The following is a 20,712-nucleotide window of genomic DNA, read 5'->3' as shown; positions in this document are numbered from 1 at the left end:
TAGGGGTTTATGTTCAGCATGTAGGGGTTTATGTTCAGCATGTAGGGGTTTATGTTCAGCTTGTAGGGGTTTATGTTCAGCCTTTGAATTCAGTTTTACAGAACAAAGTCCAACAAACATGTACTGTAGGTATGTAGAGACCCATATACAGACCTTCTCACTGCTCTGAATATCACAGCTGATTCCATGCAGCACCAGGTCTAATCCAGGTCTGTAGCGGACCTTGAAGTCTTCAAATGTAACTCTTCCGTCTTTGGGCCACTTCTCTGGAGGCTGAGTGTCACTCACCCACTTAGCCTGCAGAAACAGAGGTTCACATTTTAGAAAGGAAATGTCGAGCTATGAGAACTCTTCCTGATTCAAGCTTTGAACCAGAGAAGACTGATGGTCATCCTTTCTTCTTGTTTACAGAGTGATATGTGTAAATATGTAAAGGTCATTGCATCTCTTTATAAAGTAGCCTTCAGCAGCTACATTGCATCTTCTGTTCCAGTTATATATATATATATGCTATAGATGTGCAGACAATAGAGTAGAAGTGTTGTGCTCGGTCACATAAGTGCTCGTTGTACACTACAGTGGGTCACTACAGTGGTGTAGTGGTGCCTAAAGAATCAGGTATCTGCCTCTGTTATAAACAGTGACATGTAAGACTCCTTTTGATTATTTAGTAAGTGCGTATGAGCCAATTAGAGACAGTAGGGACAGGAGAGGGTCATCCCTTCACCATCCTAAGAAAGAAAATAGCAAAATAGCACGGATATTGTCATTCAATCATTGGTGTGAATCAGAGGGGATTTAGAAGTGGGTATACCCTATGGAGACTGAAAAATAAGTGGGTATACTCTGTATACCTGCGTATATCCTGCACTGCACCACTGGGTCACTACATGGGTAAAAATATAAAACACAAAACAAAATGGGAGTACACTCCAAATAAGTGTCCCCTTTGAATTGAAGGAATTATGGAACAGAAAGATGCATAATGTTCAGTATAATACGAACTCAAATCAAAAGCAGAGCCCATCAGAAACAAAATCCTGATTTGAAAATGAAATAAAAGAGGATATGGAAAATTAATAAGTTAATTTAAAACACAAAAAAACATAACATTTTAAAGGCAACTCGAGAGTTCGTTTTAATTAGGGGTGGGGTTGGAGTAGCAGAGAGAATCACTCCCTACTGACAAATCTTTTGTTATTGTTTTGATTGAGAGCCCCCTGGTGGCTGAATTTACAGACTGTGTGTTCAATTTGCACAATTCCAACGGTTCCCCTGGGATGTTTTTTTTACAGAGACGTAGATTTTACAGTATTGAAAGAGTTCCCTTTTGAACTCTTCATAGACCCCTCCACAAGATGGAATTTTATACAGTTCTCACGGGTTTTGTAAAATGTGCAAATGCAGTGAAGTTCACAGAGTCGCTTGTTTTTATGAGAAAAGCTTTCAACTTAACAAACCTCATTCTCAATCTCTGTGTATTCGCTCACTCTCTCCACGGCAACGATATTTGTCTCCAACTCTGAGGTCATCCTCACCAGCCAGTTTAGGGTCTGAGTCACCTACAAACGGACATAGAGGAGAGAAGAGCGCAGCGTTGAGGTTATTACTCTCACCACCTGAAGCATCATAATACAAGAATTCCAATAAAAATGCTCTGCAGTGTTTGAGATGACTGCACGAGCCACTAACATTAAGGGCATAGGATATAGAAAGTCCAACGAGGCCGCTGTCCAGGGACTTTCTAGAAATAACAGCAAACAGAGCGGCGAAAAACACCACCAGGTTTCCAAGGAACTCCAGACGGATGGCCAACCATCTGCACAGCAAACACAAGCATGAAAAAAAAAGTGATCTTTTCCATGAAAGAATAACAATGTGCTTTGATTTGTTGATTATTTTTCTGTGAGTGAGTGAGTGAGTGAGTGAGTGAGTTCTTTAACCGACCTGTTGGACACTATCCACGGATAGACACTCTTCAGGTTTTCATCTATAGTGCTTTCATTGTGTTGGAGAAAACGATCTTGATGTCCGTAGGCTCTGATTACTGACAGACCTGACACAGTCTCACTGAAATGTGAGTATATGGGAGAGCGGGACACCGAGTCCAGCCGACGAAGCTGCCTTGAAGTCGCCACATAGAAGCGCTAGGTGCAGAGAGAAGAGAGGAAATCAACACAGAGCAAAGGAAGGATTTATTTAGATAATCTTATTTTATTATTAAGTTGCATAACTTTATGTTAGTTTTCTTTTTTTCCCTGGTCATGTTTTTTAAATCTCATGCTTACCTGTACAAAGAAGTAAACCACAGCCAGCGGGATGATGATGATGGTGAAGAAAGGAGTGGCCAGACAGATGACTAACAGTGTGCCCAGCACGCCCAGCAGGCACATCAGCCAGGAGCGGAAGGACTGTGGAATCGCCTCGTCCACTGTGAATATGTCCTTTAAGAGCAGCAATGGGAGAAGCTGGTCTTTATTCTAATCTAATTTCAAGTGACCTAGAACCTAATTAAAGATCCAACCTCACTCGACGTCACCATTTTTTATTAACACCTGTGATGTTGAAATGCCAATTTCCTGGTGGATGAGGACACCCGAGGGGGGGAGGTGTCTGACAGAGTGAAGTGTCAAATGAATGCTTTAATATATCCTGGCATTCTGAGCGCCTGACGCAAACGTATTCAAGTTACAATCATAAAATGTTAATTATTGAGAGGTCTCAATCGAAAAATTAAAGACAGGAAAACATTTTAAAAAAACGTCAACATGATGATCTTACACCGCTTCACCTCAGCGTGCAGAGCATGGCACTCAGTTATTTTGTTGGTTTGTTTTAATTCTCATTTCTCTGCATCTTGAAATCATTCCCTTAAACCATTGCTGTTAGATATTGTTTTATGCTCAGGTTTTTAACTCTGCCTGATTCGACCTGTCTGACTTCAGTTGTTGTTTTTATGGTTTTATCCCAGTTGTAGCACTTTGAGATTTCCTTTAAATATATACTGCGTTATAAATAAAATGTATAATTAATATGATGATTACAAGACATATTCCTCAATAGGAATAAAAAAGGTGAGTAAGGGATCCTACCTTTGCAAAGCGGTTGACCACTCTTCCAATGGGCGTCGTGTCATAGAAAAACATCGGAACTCGCAGCATGTTGTTGAGCAGTCGTGAATGCAGGATACGAGATGCAGCGACAGAAGCGTTGGCCAGAAGCAGAGTACCGAGGAACACAAAGAGGCCTGCATGAACAAGGGAGAGTTTATAATTTATATGAATACACGGTCAAACAGTGAAATGTTATCTTAGATGAGTGGAAATAAGTTACTGCTATTATCTTCATATATTGAAGCTCCAAATGTCACAATGAATATTTGTCTTACAGGGAAAAGAGACTGAACTTGCTTATTATCAAGTTATTTCATTGAATTATTTAAGAACACTTTATTGATTATATATCAATGCACTTTTCACTCTTACATTTTATGTTTTATTATATTTGACCTTCTGTTTCAGCTGTTTTTATTTGATCTTGTGTTGGCTTTGAATTGGCTTGTATTAAAGAGGAGATATTATACCCCTTTTCCACCTTTTCAAACAGTCCCCCTGTGGTCTAAAGGAAACATCTGTGCTGTGCTTTGGTCAAAATATAACAACATGAATCAAACACCAGAGGAGGTTTGTGACCCTGTATAAACCAGCTCTCTCAGAACGCTCCGTTTTGGTGTGTGTGTCTCTTTAAATGCAATGAGCGCCCCTTTGAGTTTTCCCAGTAGACATCACTCCTCTGTAGCGAGAATAAAAATGAGGGACCTGCGCTGAAGTTTTGCTCTAGGCTGGGGTTGGAGTCCATGGGTGGAGATACCAGGGGAGGGGAGTTTTCTTTTTTTTTTTTTTTAAACAGAATCCCACTGTGACATCACAAGGAGAGCAAATTTGAAACGGAGCATTTTTCTCTGTGTTGAAAGATTTATGCAGACCACAAACAAAGGACTGGATAGGTTTATTTCACATTTTGTGGGTCGGTAGACACCCAGGTTACCCAAATATATGTCCAAATACACTGTAACAGGGGATTTTTCATAATATGTCCCCTTTAAGAGTTATTAAAAGCGCACTTATAATGTGTTTCTGTAGTCTTTTGTCATGATGTTTTTGATCTCCTGTGAGAGGCACCATGAACTTCCTTGTTGCTGAAATGTAAAATCAACTATATAAATATGGTATAAGGCACATGTCAGTCTTCTGCTTTAAAAAAATGGGACAAATGTTACAAATAAGGCACACTCACACTGCTGAAAAACTTCAATGCTGTTATACCGGTCATGCATGATTGCTGTAAAAGTGTTGGTGATTGTTTAAACTAAATCCAGCATAGTCACCTATGTATTTACGCAGCATGGTGTACTGTAATCACCTGAAAGCTTTATGGCTGCATATAGCCACACAGGTCATCGCAACAGGTGTTTAATTCAGCTGAACATAAGGTTTATTACCATTATCCAAAAGAGTTACGGAAAACTGCAAAAGAGCAGTCTTTCTCTTGTCTACTTCTTTGAGACGGCTTCATAAACTTCAGCTAAACTTCAGTCTCAGTGTGGTATCCCCACACTGAGACTTACGGCTGAAGTTTATGAAGATCAATTATTCCAAAGGGGTGATCTATATTTCCTAGTCAATATTTCTTTATGCAGATAGCTGTCCAGCAGCCAGAAGATGAGATAGTTCAATAGACGACTGTCAGAGAGCATATAGTGTTTATAATTTGAGTCACAGTGTGCTGCCAGTGATGGTTTTGTGACCTTTAGGTGTCCGTATTTTTAGTCTTTCATCTGACAGAACTGTGGGCTGCCCATTCTTAGCCCCGTGTTTCATAAAGTTGTACTGTGCGTAATCCACTGCAGTATGCTGTCCTTCAATTTAGACACCCATGCTCAAATGAATCATGTATTGTTTTAGACGTGGCAATGCTAGTATGTTTCTTATATACAGTATGTTATCATGTGCTTTCTCATGGATGAGTCTTTTTTGTGTGGTTTTTTTTTGGGATTATTGATTATTTAGAGACAGGATCATTATAGTTGGAAATCAGGGACAGAGAGAGTGGGGAATGAGTCACAGGTTGAACTGTTCAAACTGCTGCCTGCTTGGAGGACTATATACCGATGTGTCTCCTTGTCTGTTTGTTCTCCACAGCAACCAGAATGGTGAGACATTACAGTCAAATTCTGTTTCTATTCTGACCCAAACTAATCAAGTGAATACAGTGAAATCCAAATAAGGCTTGGCTCAAATATTAGCCAGTCCTGTTGTATGATTTACCATTTAATATACAGAAAGTAGATTCCATTTGATCCAGCAACTCTACTGAAAGATGAAGAAAACGTGGATTCAGTCTTCTGTACTCAATGTCTCCAAAAGTGTATTCATGCACATTGTACTTTTTCTTCCGTGGTAGCAGTTATATATAATTTCCCCTCAAAGAAAAGAGCTCCCTTTTAAATGAAAGAGGAACGAATTGCAACGTATGTGTCATTACAGATGACTCAATCTTGAATTTAACACGGACCCTCAAACCTTTTGGGAAATCAGCAGAAGTCAGGAAGCTCAGGAAGTGATTTAAACATGACAAATGCTGTCAACAGTTTGGAAGATTTCTGCTAACATGGCAGCAGCACGTCTTCACTTCTTCTCATCTATTGTGCTGTTCTTTGAGATTTGGTCCTGCTATGTGGTTTTGTCTTACTCTATTTCAAGCTGCTGCATTAAAAAAACACTTTTTGAAATATTCTGACAAAGTGTATCCTGTGAGTGAGGACAGTAAGATTTAAATACAAATTGAAACATGTAACAAAGCATATGATTAAAGGAATAGTTAAAAAAAATGTAAAGGACCAATATGTAAGATATCTATTGTATGAAATGATAAAATGTAATTAGACATTAATGAAACATGCTATGTTGAAGTGCTGGCTTCTCTGTCAACAACGCAGCGGCCAGTATGTCTTCCTCCTTAGTTTAGATTCTGGTCCTGAATGGTTTCTTTTTGTTTTGACCAGAGGAGGTAGGTGGATTTAAGGCACCCCCACAGGGCCGTTTTGGGCGCCCCTCAATTTGCCAGATGAGACCAGTTATCACAGCTAACCAACAGGTGTTGCAGCAATGGAAGCGGGTAAGTGAACTGGTTTAGATATGACTGATTCTACCCGACTTAAAAAGCCTCAACATTTTCCTAAAAAAGCTCCTATGTCCAGAAATATGGTAAAACAAGGATACATATCAGAGATGACTCTGAAATATGGAGAGAGGTTAGAACGCAGAAAGATTTCAAGACTGATGCAGAGCTGGCTAAACACTGAAGCTTCAGTGTCCGTGACATGGCAACCTCTGATGCTACCAAGGGAGGAGGGGGGGGGGGGGCAGGTGGAGACAGCTCTCTCCAATGTTTTGAATTTGGACTGCAGTACCCATTTTAAACACTAGGTGTCAGAGTAACACATTGCTCCTTTAAATGGTCTTATTCTTATCGTCAGTGACATTTAGAGGAGTAACTTGATACCGCTCTCTATTTCTTTGTCAAATTTGTGGAGTCGGTTTGTTTACCAAAAACATTAGCAGTTAGCTTCGTCCAAATGCCTGAGTCGGCTTTCAAAGATCACCAGTAAACATGTTTAGTTTGCACTAAAAATACATTTTAAGTGTGGTTCCATGGGTAGTTACATGCTTCTACTGTTTTTCATTAAATTACCTCGAAGGAAGAAAGAAAGAAAGAAAGTAAATTGAACTGTTCATTTACCCTGAGCGATTCCGAGAGCTCCAAACACTCCCACCCTGGTGTCCCTCTTCCAGTCAGGGTATGTAATGTTGAAGTAGTCCACTGCATCATTGGTCCAGTCACTAAGCCACAGGTTCTGACCAATGAAAGCGATGTTCTGGATGATGTAAACGACGAAGACAGTGATGGTATATCCCCATCCCATGGCGCGCATGTACTGCATATACACTGAGAACTTCACCTGGACATCCGAAAGAGAAGACAAAATGCTCAGGAAGAGATTTCTACTGTTAAGAACGAGAATATATCTGCTATATATAAAGCAGATTAAAAGCATAATTACCTGTCCTGTTTCCATAGTTTCCTTCTCAATAAGCTTCTGGCCTTTATTTAACTCAGCTTCAGGTTTTTTTAAAGAACTATTTTTTCTTAGCCTGACACTAGAAAAAAGGACAAAACATAATAAATTGACGTTTTGTTTAGAGAGGTGTCTTGCTCATGAGCCAGTTACATATGCTGTTTATCTATTTCACTGCCAGTGATCTCTAACCTGCCGTTACGTTGGCTTCGGCGGATACTGTTTTCTCTCTTCAGGGTCGCGGATACAGTGTCCTCCAAAGGAGAGTCTGGCTGAGCGTCATCTCTTTCGGGGATGAGCTCTATATCTGTGGTGTCCCTTGAACCTTCTGAAAAAACATGGGAACATTCACATTATTTCTTTCACACCTGCAAAACATTACATTGAAATGAATTATCTCCATTCAACTTCTTTCAATCATATTGAAAACACAATTTTTTATACAAAAAGAGATAAACTTCAATGCAACATATATACACTGCAAAAACCACAATCATACCAAGTTTATTTCTCGTTAAAATATCTCATTATACTTATTATAAGCCAGATTCATCTGCTAGTCCAGATAAACATCTTATTACAAGATATCAAAGTCAAAACATAAGGCCTGAATGATTACTATTAGTAACAATATATATACCTACGTGGTGAGCACGTTTGACTTCTTTGTGTCTTGCCATGCGATATACCAACTAATTAAGGTAGTGTATCTCATTTGGAAACACTTGAAACACTTCAAATGTTTTGCTTTTTATATCTTGCAATCAGATGATTATCTGGATCTGTCAGGTGAATTTGGATTTTAATAAATGCAATGAGAGATTTTTAACTCAAAACAAGAGAATAAACTTGATTAGACTTGAGTTTTTGCAGTGTTTCCAGATTTTGCTACCCTATAGTGTCATGGCTCTCTCACTCTGGCTCCCTCCTGATTGAGGTTCATTCCTTTCACCTGCTCTCACCTGCACACCAGCTCTCCATCTCCTCATCAACTCAGCAGTATATATACCCCGGCTCTCCATCCACTCATCGCCAGATCGTTGTATCAACTACTGCGGTAGACTACGGCTCAGGCTAAATTAAGATTTTGAAAAAACGTTTGAAATTAATCTTTTGTGCTTGTTTTGGTTTTTGAGTCTCACCCTGTTTTTCCTTTGCTTCAGGATCACCATTCACCCACCTGCCTTCCTGCCCAGCCATCTGCCTCAACCTGCTCTCTGGACTCAAAACTGCTCAGCCACACTCACACTCCTACTCTGGTCTGGTCAGCCTTCGTCCCCTTCACTCTGCTAACCTCCAGAATCTTCAACCCATCTTCATCTCTATTTGCCACAATAAACCTCATTACCAATCAACCCCTCTGTGTATGTGTCCTGCATCTGGGTCCTAAATTCACTGGTCGTAACATACAGTTTATCATATGCAGACGCCTAGTTACAGTGTGCAGCATAAGTGCAGTTTTTGTCCATTATGCAGAAAGAAAAGGTATCATTACCTGACTCTGAATGGTTCTGATTCCTTTGTTCTTTGGCATATATGTCTAGAAATTCGGAGAAAGCTCCTTTGCTGGCACGAAGGCTCTTATAGGATCCAACCTCAGAGACCTTTCCATCCACCAGAACCACTATTTCATCCACGTACGGCAGGAAGTTCACTCCATGAGTTACCAGGATACGAGTCTGCACAGACAAAGACACGGTTTGCCATCAGCTGTAAAATTATCATTTATTTCAAACACTGAAAGATGACAGTATATTCTCTTCTTTTTACACCCTTAGGCCTATAGAATGGTTCTGAAGCTTTAATTATTCCCCCCAGGTGCACACCTGGAGTGGATCACTTGCTCCTGTGTGTGTGTGTATGGGATCAGCTAAATGTAGCTCTAGCTAGAGTTCAGACAGGAAGACTATATTTTGCAGACTCGTTTTATTGTTTATTCTCCTACCATGTCAAATCACTCCTCCACGCATGCTCACTCATTACTTCTCGTAATCATCACCTGGTCACATCTATCCAATAGCACTGCTCCACTCCCTCATTGTTAGCCTATCACATTGCTGCTGTCTCTTTTTAAAAATGGCTTTCTCTTCCACTAGTTCATTCATGCCATCGTTACGAGCGACCCTCCACCTCCCCATCGCCACCAAGCCTTCGCAGTTTCATCACTTCCTTCATCCCAACAGCCCCAGATGACATCATCAGCCATCGTCCGGTCAACCCCCAGCCTTCGCAGTTTAATCAACTTCTTCATCGCATCAACCCAGACGACATCATCCGGTAACACCTCCACCACCAGTGTCTGGACTCTAGGGGGGGATAGATCTTGTTGCCGCTCAGGGCAGACATCTTCAATCACCCTGTCTCCCTGTAGAGTTCAAGCGCCAAAGATTCTCTGACAATCATTCTGACTACTTAAGTACATGTTGATCCACTATGGACGTATATACCATTTTAATTCACTTCCCAGACAGATAAAGTATCCCTGGGAATTATCATGTTAGTGTAAGCGCTTGTATGGTTATACCTTGTTAGTACTAATTTATAAGGCTATCAATATGTAAGAGTCTTCAATGTGCCATTTGATGGGTCTCGCGGTACGTTGGAGCTTTTCTATCACCTGAAAAACGTTGAAGTAATCAAATTAGATCACCATTCTACTCAAAGCAAACAGGTGTTGAATATCAACGCAATAATATGATATCAAGAGGTGATGCTCTCCCCTGGGCCGAGAGAGAGAGCGAGAGAGAGAGAGAGAGAGAGTGCGAGAGAGAGTCTGATTGCATTTGTACAGAGGAGCACACATGATATTAAAAAGCAGTCAGCTGTCATTAAATCCTGAAGCCTGCTCTGTTGGTATAAACCCTCAGGTATATCATCAAAGTTAAAGAACAGCTGAACAGCATCGACCTGTTAACAGTGACTGAGTGACGTATGGATGATCTGTATTATTAGCAGTAGAAAATAAATATTTGATAACAGTCACCCACTTATCATTTTACCTCAACACATGTGATGTGGTATGTAAAGGTAGTTCATTGATTTGGTCATTCATCGAGCACGTACACATATCTATTATTGGAAAAGTATTTTTTGAAGCAGACAATGCGTCACGTAGCTGCCTCCTTTCCTTCAAAGATATTGCTCATATCAATCAAACACTGAAGTCTGCACTCTCAGCTGAGCCTCTGCACACAGACGCACCAAGGTTGCCACAGACAGACCTCGTTGTAATGCTGTATATTGATTTGAAACAGAGAGGCGTGCTTCTAAATTGTAAAGAAAAAGCGGGTCACAACTTGTTAATCCAAACAATTTCAACAGACTCAACAAGAGAAAGAATACACATGTAATAGCATGACTAGTCAGCTGTTTGGCCGACAGAGCACCGTTTGTCCATGAGGTTAACGGTACTATTGGTACCAACCAATCACGTGCAGGTACCAAAGAGTACCGGTTTCTACTACCCATCACAGTTGTGACTCATACATATGGGTCCCAAGTCCCCAAAACTCGCTGTTTATCCCAATATCTCAACTTTTCTTGTGGTCGTCAGGTGATATAAGAGGGAAAATTAACAAGCCTGTGCTGCAGCACCACAGTGGCCGCCACTTTCCTCTGCTCTTTTTGCCCTCCTCTTGTACAAGAAAAGAACACCACACACCACGTGCTTTGTACGTAAGGGTCGCAATTTTCTTTAAACTCATTTTTGAAAGTAGCAGAGAGTTTGACCTTGCTGAAAAAAAGCACCAATTGTTGCATATGCAAGGATGCAGAGCCCCCATGCCTACTGTTAGTCACAATAGCTCTGATTTTAAATATAAAGTCTATGGTTATGATCAACAAAATGTAGACACAGATGGATATATCTTTTATTAGTTTTTATGTTTTTGTCTCTCCTGCTATCTCGACTGTAATGAACTTGGAAAGACAAATGACAGAGATTCAACTCTTTCCTTTTTTGGGGGAAGAGGGAGGTAGGGATGGACATGTCATGACAGGACATGTCCCTGACCAACCTGACAAATCAGCACTTCTCTAATTTATTAAAATGAATATCCTGCACTGCATGTTCCCAACACATTTACAAGTTGCTGTGATTAATAACAAATGCAAATAGCTGTGCCTTTGCAATAAATCGTTAAGTACTGATAACTGCATTGATGTCAGCTGAGCACAAACCTTGTTTTTGAGTATCCCATTGTGTCCAATCAGTTTATCAAAGAGATGTTTTCCCACATGAGAGTCCACAGCAGACAATGGGTCATCTAACAGATAAATATCAGCCTCACTGTAGGCTGCACGAGCCAGGCTCACACGCTGCTTCTGACCCCCTGAGAGGTTGATGCCCTGGGGAGAGGAAGAGGAAGAGGAGAGGGACAGGAGAGGAGAGGAGAGGAGAGGAGACGAGACGAGACGAGAGGAGAGGAGAGGAGAGGAGAGGAGAGGAGAGGAAAAATAAGCACAAAAAATATTAGGTTTTAAAGATTATGCTTACAATATTTCAAATATTTTAGCTACGTTTATCCTTTTTTTATCCAAGGGTGCATATATTTGTGTAATAAATTATCATCAACGTAATACTTCCAAGTAGCTGGTAAGCCACAGTTGTCACATCACCCTGAGACGTTACAGTAGAAGGCAGGTTCAGAGTCTTTTTCTCTAGATCTAAATGTAAAAATCTAAATAACAGTGGTCCCAAGACCAAGCCATGTGGCACACCATTTTTAACTAGAGATCATACCATCAGCCCTGTTCTTATAATGTTATGTTGCATCAATTTGCACTGAGCTGATTAGCTTTCGTTTGCACTATTACTTAAGGTAAATGCTCCTTAGGTACTACAAAGTATATCTATTCTAATTAACATAATCTTGAGAAAACGTTTTTAAAAAAAAATCAAAACAGTAGGACAACCAATGTATACTGGGTGCATCGGTGTAGTAAGGATTTCTTTTTTATAGTTACATCTGTCATAGAGACATAGTTGTAGGGAAAGGCATTATCAAATTCTCAAAACTACAATGATTTTATATATTATGAATTCATCATAGTTTTCCTTGTGTTTTTGTCCCTTTTGAACATCCAGGATATGTTCACAAGAGATAAGGGAATTACTTTTTGTTTCTATTAATTATTTGTTTAAAATGAGAAGTAAAATGTATTATTATTAACTCCCATGTTTATTTTTGAAGAATCCTCCCAATCTTTGAATCTTACTTTCTCTCCGATCTCAGTCAGGATACCTCCAGGTAGAAGCTCCAGGTCAGGGCCCAGAGCACAGACCTCTATCACTTCCTCAAACTTCCTATCCTCATGGGGAGAGCCAAACAGGATATTATCCTTCAGAGTGGCATTTTGGATCCAGGCTTGCTGTGGCACATAGGCGAGGGACCCCTGGAAAGATATGAAAGTAAAAAGAGGGTATTCATGCAAGACCTCATTCAAACCTCACTCCATACTAGTTGAAAGGGGAAATAATCAGTACATCTTTTTTAAAGAAAAGGTTAGAAAGCTTTGTTCAACTACATCTGTCAGCAGATAGACTTCACACTGTGCAGCAGTGTTTACTAATGTCTCTATGATAAACCTAATTCTCCAGGAACACACTTCTTACACCCTTTTAATGCTTCCAACAGGTAGGTGTCAGACTCAGCGTTCAACAGCCCTTTGCCAAAACAGCCTTTGTTTACATTCTCCAATTTAAAAAAAATTACAATTAGTGATACATTTGACTGTTAAAAGAAGGACGAGATGTCTTTGTCAGAAACACGGCTTCTGCCTGCACAGGACAAGATCAGCGATCCACCAACATTTATTTGGAATGAAAAGATCCCAAGCGCAAGAATGTAGTAAGATAGGGTCAAATAGATTTGTAATAAATGGGTTTGTAATTCTATGACATTTTAAATGGGCTGCACTTAGGTAGTGCCTTTCAAATAGCTGACCCTGGAATCATTTACGAACCTACTCTATCTCCTGAGCCACAGCAGTAAAGAGACAATTCTCTCCTTGTCTCTCTGTGTCTCATGGGATACAGAAAGATGAGGAGAAAATGTGATCTACTGGCTTACAGTTCTTTCACAAAGTCTACTTCCACAAATACAGGAGACCATGAAAACCTATTTTAAGACTCTGGGAAAAAACAACGATTTACTCTGCTCCAGTACAGCTTGAAACATGCAGGTTTTGTCTGTTGTGCATTAAGAGTTCTGTTGTTTCATAACTTGTATTCCTGAGGAACCATGATGAAACTAACTTTTTAGGCTATACATGTTTTATATTTGAATCCTCAAAGATTGTTACCACAGCTGCATAGAATTAGTATTTGTATTATGTTGAACATTCAGTCAAGGCAAAAGAACCAGAAAAACAGAAATGGGAAAACATCCTGATGAAATCTGCAAATAATAAATAATGACCGTGCTCTGCAGTGATTATTAATTATGGCTCATTCATATTCTGCACACACTTGGTTTGAAAGGAGCCATTTTAATTAAGACCTTGAAGAATGTTTTGCACAATAAAAACCCTGGTTAACTAAACCCTCTATTTGTTTGGTAATAGAAATAAGGTGTCACCTTGATGTTGATAAACCCTTTTGTTGCGTGCATCTCTCCCAGAAGGGCTGATATGAGTGAAGACTTTCCTGAGCCCACAGCTCCCACTACTGCTACCAACCGACCTGGCTTGATATCCAAGGACACACTGGCAAACACACACACAAAAGATGTCCATAAGCGTACACATTACAGAGGGAAAACACCAAATGCGTTGCAGCCACAAGGAATTAAGCGTCATTTTGTATTTGACACAACAAACATACTTTTTCAGCAGGGGCTCAGCTTCTCTTTCCCAGGCGAATGAACCGTCACTGACGCTAACAGCAGTGTCTGATGGTTAAAAAGAAGAGAAATCAACTCAGAAAGAAGGAGAAAACCTATGAACTCATTTACAAACAACCCAAGTAGAGGCGCAAGCAGGGATCAGAATTAACTCCCACTCAGAACCAAATGTGGAAAAATGTTCTGTTTGGCGCATAAACGTCAGAGGGCTATAAGCTACATGGTGGGTAATTATTTGTGCCAAAATATTAATGAAATACAAAATCACTATGCTAAGCTTTTTACTACATTTTGGTGAAGCTGCAGCTTCTTTCTCCTGCTCCTATGATGTCTGAATGTCAGCACACATAAACCCCTTCACTGACAATGTGTTGCACATTGCAAGGGCATAACTGAGCGTGTGCTGTCCGTGTGGAAGTTAAAAATAGTTCAACTTGGGCGCAGCGATCAGATCACAAACTCCATCAAAATCCTGTCGTGCCCTGAGGACTTCATTAACCAAAGCCCTCTTCTTCTTTGCTGCTTATCTCCTCCTCCTCAGCAGCAGACAGATACATTGTGTATTCAAAAACAAGCTACTTTCCTCACTATCATTTCGCTTGCATAGCAACTTGTGCCGATGATAGACCATGCCCCGCTATGCGCCCGTTTTGAGTAAGGCTAACCATATAGAAAGTACGTGTGCATATTAGCAACCTTACAAATTATTTATTTCTCTATTGTGGCTGCTAAGAAAATGATTGGCTGGTGGATTTTTTATCCTAAATCGACCGCCCTGACTGGTGAGTCTAATTCTGGACCCTGAGTAAAGGTGTAAATGCTGATAGTGAACGTACCAAAACTTGGGTCATGACGAATAATATCACTTTCAAGGTCATCGCCTCCTAGAAACTTCTCCAGACGCTTTCTGGACACTGAGGTCTGAAATGTCAGAGAAAAGTTTAGTGAGCTTTCAGTGCAGGTTTGAAATGCTTGTGTAGAGCATGTTGTTGTGTCCGTACCTGCACGATGGCAGCAATAAGCATGGGCAGCATGGCCAGGGGAAATCGGAGGATGTTAAAAAGAGAGATGGAGGTGAAGGCCTTCTCAGCTGTCAACACGTTGTTTGGACTCACACCTACGAACACTGCAAATGTGGCGAGAGAAACCTGAAGAAAAAAAAGTCAGTGTGAAAGAAAAGAGAATTAAAGACTGTTTTTCACTTTGCTCCCTCTCAGTTTTTTTTTTACAAGGCTCCTTCAGGGGACTCACCAGAGCCGGAGCACAGCTGAAGACAAATGTGGAGACCGATGTTAGGTAGGCAAATTTCCTCATGACCTTCAGTTCTTCCCCCCTTATGTCTTCTACTTGAGTCTGGAAAGAAGGCTCCCATGCATACAGCTTCAGAATCTGGTTCGAGGACAAAGATGAGGAGGGGGAAGAGGGCATTGTGGAAAATACGGAAAAGGAAGGGTGGGGGAACAAAGGGAACAGCATTAAACCTTATGCAGTTAGTGTCAATAAACCGCAAGTGGAGGATGCAGTATAATAGAAAGCACTCTGACCCTACCCTTTCCTGAGGCAAAACACTTTTTGTCTGAGGAAGACTCAGGTCCATTATAGTTGATTTTCTTACATAAAAGCAGTGGTGATGGCTTTGCAAGACTTAGTGCCTATTAACCAAAAAAAATGTAAAATGAGTTCTCACCTTGATCCCATTCAGTATTTCATTCATGATTTTCAGTCGCTGGTCCTTGTACTTCATGTTTTCTACCTGAAAAGATATACGTTAGCAAATCACTGTAGCTCTCTCTTTTCTAACCCATGTCCAACAGATAATACAGAAAAATAACAAGAAATACTATAACCAGGAATAAATGTTATTTATTAGCATTAAGTTTATGTTAAATAAAGTGCACTCAAAGCTTTCAAAAGCTGCCCAATGGCTCTTTGGAAACATCTTCCGCGTAAAAAAATAAAAACTGGCTTTAAGAATATGTCCGCACAAACGTATCAATGTGCTGAGAAAAAGTGTCTGTTATGCACTCATGGTTCACAACTAAACAACTGTGGTGCCAAAGAACACATTCAGTATGAAGAAGATTTGAAGTAGACTTTATAAAATGCTAAGAACAAGAAATGCACACACATACAGTTAGAGCTTAATTATATTAGAAAGATGTTATATATATTATGTTACAAAACAGCGCTGTGGTGACGCAATGCTTTCTTGTTCTTCATAGGAGCGATATCACGCCACTGTGCTTCTGTCTTCCATTTGCAGACAGGTTGTAATTACGGTAATGTCTTGTTACAAATGGAAAACTATGTCATCTTGGCAAATGGAGTGTGGCTTAATAGCTGCATTTTTATTTCATACGTTGCTTTTGTTAAAGCAAACTGTTTTTTTTAATACGTGGAATATTGGCTGATACGAGTTTTAGACCACAGCCATTATTATTGTTTACATTTCGCTTTGAATAATTCAAATTAATGTGCATCTAACCTGAATGCAAAAGCAGTTAAGATGAGACCGTTTATTTAAATGATCAGTAAAAATGGACATTATTTAAACGTACAATATTTTCCCTCAGGGATTAATAAAGGATATCAAAAAAATATGTAGAATTTTATTTCAATGTTTACATTGAAATATCTAAATTAATTAAAAATGTACTAAACCTATGTTTTTTTGTTGTTGAGTACTTACATGACTTCAAATATTTCCACTAGTTATCAAGGCCTGAGAAATCCGTAATGCTATAGTTGTAACGGGACGACAAGACACGTTATGCTTATCGTTGCCGTGGAAACACCGGATGTTAAGTCAAAGACTTCTACATAAAGAGGCAAGAGCTGCTACTGAAAGCTGCCGTACTGTTGCTGTATGTGCTGCTGTGATTAAAAAACGTCATGTAAATTATACTTGGATACATTGGCTCATCAGTGAACACGTTCTCTTCCTCAGGTCTGTTTCGCTCAGTCGACTTGACTACGGTCAACTCGGATTCCGTTATCATTAGGGGGGATAGCAGAGAGAATAACTCCCATGATTCCCCACCAGCCTTGACGTCATCTTTTATTGTTGTTTTATTGATTTGGAGCCCCCTTGTGGCGGGATTTACATACTGTGCCTTTAAGAGTTCAGTAAACAGAGCCAAGAAATAGTTGTGACGAGGAATACATTTAAGCTTAAGTGGACACCAGAGATATGTAATAAGGAACTCTCATCAAGGCAAAGAACTCTGGTAAACAAACATACAAGAACTGAATAAATGTGTGTAAATTGGGATTTTTTTTTTACTAACATTTGACCACCTTTACAGTTGTGTCCAGGTAAATTCTGGTTAACTGTTTCCAATATCAGTGCACAGTATTTCTAACGTCATCAATGTTATCTTTTTTCTAAAAAGGAAGGTTAAGTATTTTACACAGGAATTAAGATGAAGATTTAAAATTGATAGTGTATCATCCTCTGAGTACACCGCACACTAACTTACACTAACAGTGCAAAAACTATCCCGTGTGTGCCCGCTTTAGCCTACCTGGAGCTTTCTGGCCTTAGTGGCTAGGAGACCATTAATAGGCACCATGAGCACCATCACCGCCAGTCCTGCCAGCACAGAGGGTCCTAACTCCAGCCACAGGAAAACTATAGATAGGATGATCTGCAGAGGGCAGGACCACAGCAGGTGGATGAAGTTTGTCACATCGTTGAATCGCTGGGCATCGGCTGACATCAGGTTCACCGTTTCCCCAACTGTTGTCTCTTTACGAACGTCATTTGACACCACCAACGCCTTAGAGAAGGGAGAAAGATGAGTTTGTAAGTGAGAGGGGGAATGGAAAAGAAGCAAAAGAGGGCTAATTGGTTGATACTTTTTTTGCTTCTCCCTATTGAAAGAACATCTATTAATCCATCACCAGAACGCCTAGATTCAACACATTAATGGTAGAGCGGGTGATAATGATGATGAGATAATGATGAAATTGAAAAAATCTTACAGGCTACGTCAGTGACAGGCTCACACAGAAATGTTTCCCTGTTCTGTGGTAATAACAGGTTGACGAAGGTTGCTCATACAGCTCGAAGGTGTAATAAGAATGTACAAATGCAAATTACAGAAAAATATGCAAATCTGCACTGACATCCACAAAGCGCCCATCATTTAAATAATCATGTTAACATTGAGCTTATGACATAATCCACTAGGCATGTGTAATGAACAATGGGCTGCATGTTTGTCTGAAAGGTACTATATAAATCAAGTTGAGAAGTATTCATGAATAGTAAGTCATTATCATGCAACCTCTTGAATACAGAGATGATAACTTTTCCCCGCTTTTATGTTGAACAGTACAGTTCATTTCTCTTAACCCTTTCCATGTTTTTGTTTTTAACTTTGCACGAGGTTAACTATGAAGATGTCCTTGTGATGCTCCTCGTTTACCTTTTTATACACGGCAGCCATTATGGCAGTGCGGACCTTCATCCCTAGAACAAAGCAGCGCTGGAAGTACTGCTGAAGGAACAGAGACTGCAGAATAGCCACCACAAGGAGCAGCACTGCGTACACATATCCCTCCCAGGTGTGCCTGGTTTTGTCATGAGTGAAGGAGATCATCAACCTAGGAAAAAGAAAAGGATAGCTCAACTATTGGATTAATCATTCTTTAATCTAACTTTTTTTTCACACAATCATGCTCCCCTCTGTTTTGTGTCCTATTTACTTTGCCTTTCCCCTCCTCTCTGAGACCCTGTTGTTATCATCTCATGTTAATGCTAAGCAAGAAATTAGTAGTGAATGGTTCACAAGGCCGTAGAATGTCATATTAGGAGCCTAAAAGAGGCGCTTGGCATACTGTAGAATTGGTTGAGGCCCAGGTCAACACGTGTAAAAAGGGGAAAAAATAGCATGATGTATCGACCCTGAGTTAATGATTGAATGCTGACTGAGTAAAACAAAGAAGAGCAGCAAAAACAAAGCCAGCCTCAGGGACAGTTAGATGGCGTAATTAAGCAGGTTCAGTGTTGTTTACAAGGAACAATGAAATCATTTCAAAACAGGATCAATAAAACGGTCAACAGTAAAGTGCATAGCTAATTAGCTGCTCATCAGATGACACCTTCAGTGACTCTACCGTTTTTGCCTGAGAAACTTTACTCACTTTAGGAGTTGAGGACTCGCAAAGGCCAACAGGTCCTGCAGGAGTTTGAAGAAGGCAGATTCAATCAGAATCCATTTAAAGGTCTTGTATATGGTGGTAATCAGCCATGCATTGGGATAGTTGTTTTCCTCCTCCTTCTTGTCCTTTTTCTTCTTTTTTCCATCTGCTTTTTTTCCTTTTTCCTCCTACAGACGGATACAGTTTAAATATTGCATACATTGATGTGGTTGAGATTAATATAGCTCACCCAGACAATAACCAGGGCTACTTGTAAAACACATTTGAGGTTTATAAAAATGAAGTGTTTTTACTCTGCGCGCACTTACCATCATCAGCACATCCTGGCTCACGCCTTTCCCCAGACCATTTTGAAAGCTCTCTCCATGCACTTTGTCTCTGTTCTTTACCGGTTTCTTCTTCAACTTCTCTTGATATCGGACCCGAGCTTCGCCTAACTCCAAATTCATGAAATGCTGAAAGTGCTCGTTGAGATATGAAGTGCTATCCTTCGCACTGAGCTCCCACATGTCCTCCTGAACCAGGGGCCGCTTGTAACCCTTCACCACCATACTGAAGAGGGGAAAGGAGAAGATGGAACTTTTGGCAAACATCTGTGTGGGAGTTTGCATGAATTGTTCTTTACTAAGTGTTAATTTACCTGTGAAACCAGTTGAATGTGATTCTGCTCAAAAACGTTGCCCCTGCCTCAGGATTCTGTGGGTAGAAACAAGCTGATGGTTTATATTCTCAGCAGACTAAGATGTTGGAGGTCTGGTGTTCTAGTTTCGCTACTCTTTTGTGAATTTCTGGTTATCAAAACTAAAAGAAATTAGGGAGCAAAGTGAAAATTGGGTGCTTAGGTACCTTTTTTACATGCTCCTCATCCTCAGGTGGAATATCAGCCACAACAGAGAGGATCAATGCAATCAATTCCAGCCCATAGGTGATGTAGAAAAGGCAGAAGCGGGGGACATCATTGATTTCTCCCTGAAAGTCAAGGATGGGTATTAGAATGATATATAATAGTGATAGAAATGCAGCAGGGAATTGTTGAATACGAGGACAAACTGAAGAGCATTTAATGAAGTCATTATGTCTGAGTTTTGTTCCTACTCAATTACATGTTCCCAATTTGACCTAATGCTTCATACCAACTTAAGTGCCTCTCGTAGGAGGGTTTGAAAAGGGAAGATATCGCACAAAACAAGGAGAAGCCAGAAGGTGAAGAGAGTGGCCGAGTCTACGGCTCCTTCCCGTCGTCGCACTCCTTCCTGGCACAACAGCACAAGGATCTACGAGAGGAAAAAACATCACAACACATCCATTTAGACCTGGATGGTTAATAAATAAATAAAAAACTTTTTTTGTGTGTGCCATTTTTACCCATGTGACAGCATACAGGACAGGGTTAGCGTAGTATACACCGGCATTTTTCACAGTTGAAGATGTGTCTCGGTCTGGACCAAAGTCCTCTCCTAATGTGACTCCTAAGGATGCTATGGCCGTCAGGAATAACAGAGCGACCACAAGCTGAGGGGAGGAAACACAGACAAGATTAGCAAATCATTTCATTTTGACTCATGA

The 20,712-nt window shown here is 40.2% G+C and overlaps 1 protein-coding gene and 1 long non-coding RNA gene across 4 annotated transcripts in view; one reads left to right on the top strand and one right to left on the bottom strand.

Annotated features, from left to right (window-relative positions):
* The window catches only part of abcc2 (ATP-binding cassette, sub-family C (CFTR/MRP), member 2), a 31,324-nt gene that overhangs the window by 5,236 nt on the left and 5,376 nt on the right, over positions 1 to 20,712 (bottom strand). The window contains exons 3-28 of one of the 3 annotated variants that reach the window (XM_061039746.1): positions 20,512 to 20,658; positions 20,280 to 20,420; positions 19,993 to 20,115; positions 19,787 to 19,842; positions 19,455 to 19,698; positions 19,129 to 19,313; positions 18,411 to 18,588; positions 17,505 to 17,759; positions 15,668 to 15,733; positions 15,232 to 15,369; positions 14,982 to 15,128; positions 14,817 to 14,901; positions 13,962 to 14,028; positions 13,717 to 13,843; positions 12,356 to 12,532; positions 11,318 to 11,485; positions 8,634 to 8,817; positions 7,331 to 7,466; positions 7,124 to 7,220; positions 6,802 to 7,021; positions 3,093 to 3,247; positions 2,289 to 2,444; positions 1,948 to 2,147; positions 1,693 to 1,819; positions 1,461 to 1,562; positions 154 to 297 (exon numbers count right to left, since the gene is read on the bottom strand). In XM_061039746.1, coding sequence (XP_060895729.1) covers positions 154 to 297; positions 1,461 to 1,562; positions 1,693 to 1,819; positions 1,948 to 2,147; positions 2,289 to 2,444; positions 3,093 to 3,247; positions 6,802 to 7,021; positions 7,124 to 7,220; positions 7,331 to 7,466; positions 8,634 to 8,817; positions 11,318 to 11,485; positions 12,356 to 12,532; positions 13,717 to 13,843; positions 13,962 to 14,028; positions 14,817 to 14,901; positions 14,982 to 15,128; positions 15,232 to 15,369; positions 15,668 to 15,733; positions 17,505 to 17,759; positions 18,411 to 18,588; positions 19,129 to 19,313; positions 19,455 to 19,698; positions 19,787 to 19,842; positions 19,993 to 20,115; positions 20,280 to 20,420; positions 20,512 to 20,658 — 3,825 coding nt within the window. The remainder of the gene's footprint in view (positions 1 to 153; positions 298 to 1,460; positions 1,563 to 1,692; positions 1,820 to 1,947; positions 2,148 to 2,288; positions 2,445 to 3,092; positions 3,248 to 6,801; positions 7,022 to 7,123; positions 7,221 to 7,330; positions 7,467 to 8,633; positions 8,818 to 11,317; positions 11,486 to 12,355; positions 12,533 to 13,716; positions 13,844 to 13,961; positions 14,029 to 14,816; positions 14,902 to 14,981; positions 15,129 to 15,231; positions 15,370 to 15,667; positions 15,734 to 17,504; positions 17,760 to 18,410; positions 18,589 to 19,128; positions 19,314 to 19,454; positions 19,699 to 19,786; positions 19,843 to 19,992; positions 20,116 to 20,279; positions 20,421 to 20,511; positions 20,659 to 20,712) is intronic. The other 2 variants (XM_061039748.1, XM_061039747.1) reach the window with 2 other exon arrangements.
* Positions 8,026 to 8,493, top strand: LOC132975289 (uncharacterized). Its single transcript, XR_009673254.1, has 2 exons — positions 8,026 to 8,195; positions 8,302 to 8,493. It is a non-coding gene; the product is annotated as an uncharacterized LOC132975289 (long non-coding RNA).

The sequence above is a fragment of the Labrus mixtus genome, chromosome 6 (assembly GCF_963584025.1).
Source record: "Labrus mixtus chromosome 6, fLabMix1.1, whole genome shotgun sequence".
NCBI lineage: Eukaryota > Metazoa > Chordata > Actinopteri > Labriformes > Labridae > Labrus > Labrus mixtus.
The sequence above is the reverse complement of the archived record's forward strand: the minus strand, read 5'-3'. Positions and strand labels throughout refer to the sequence as shown.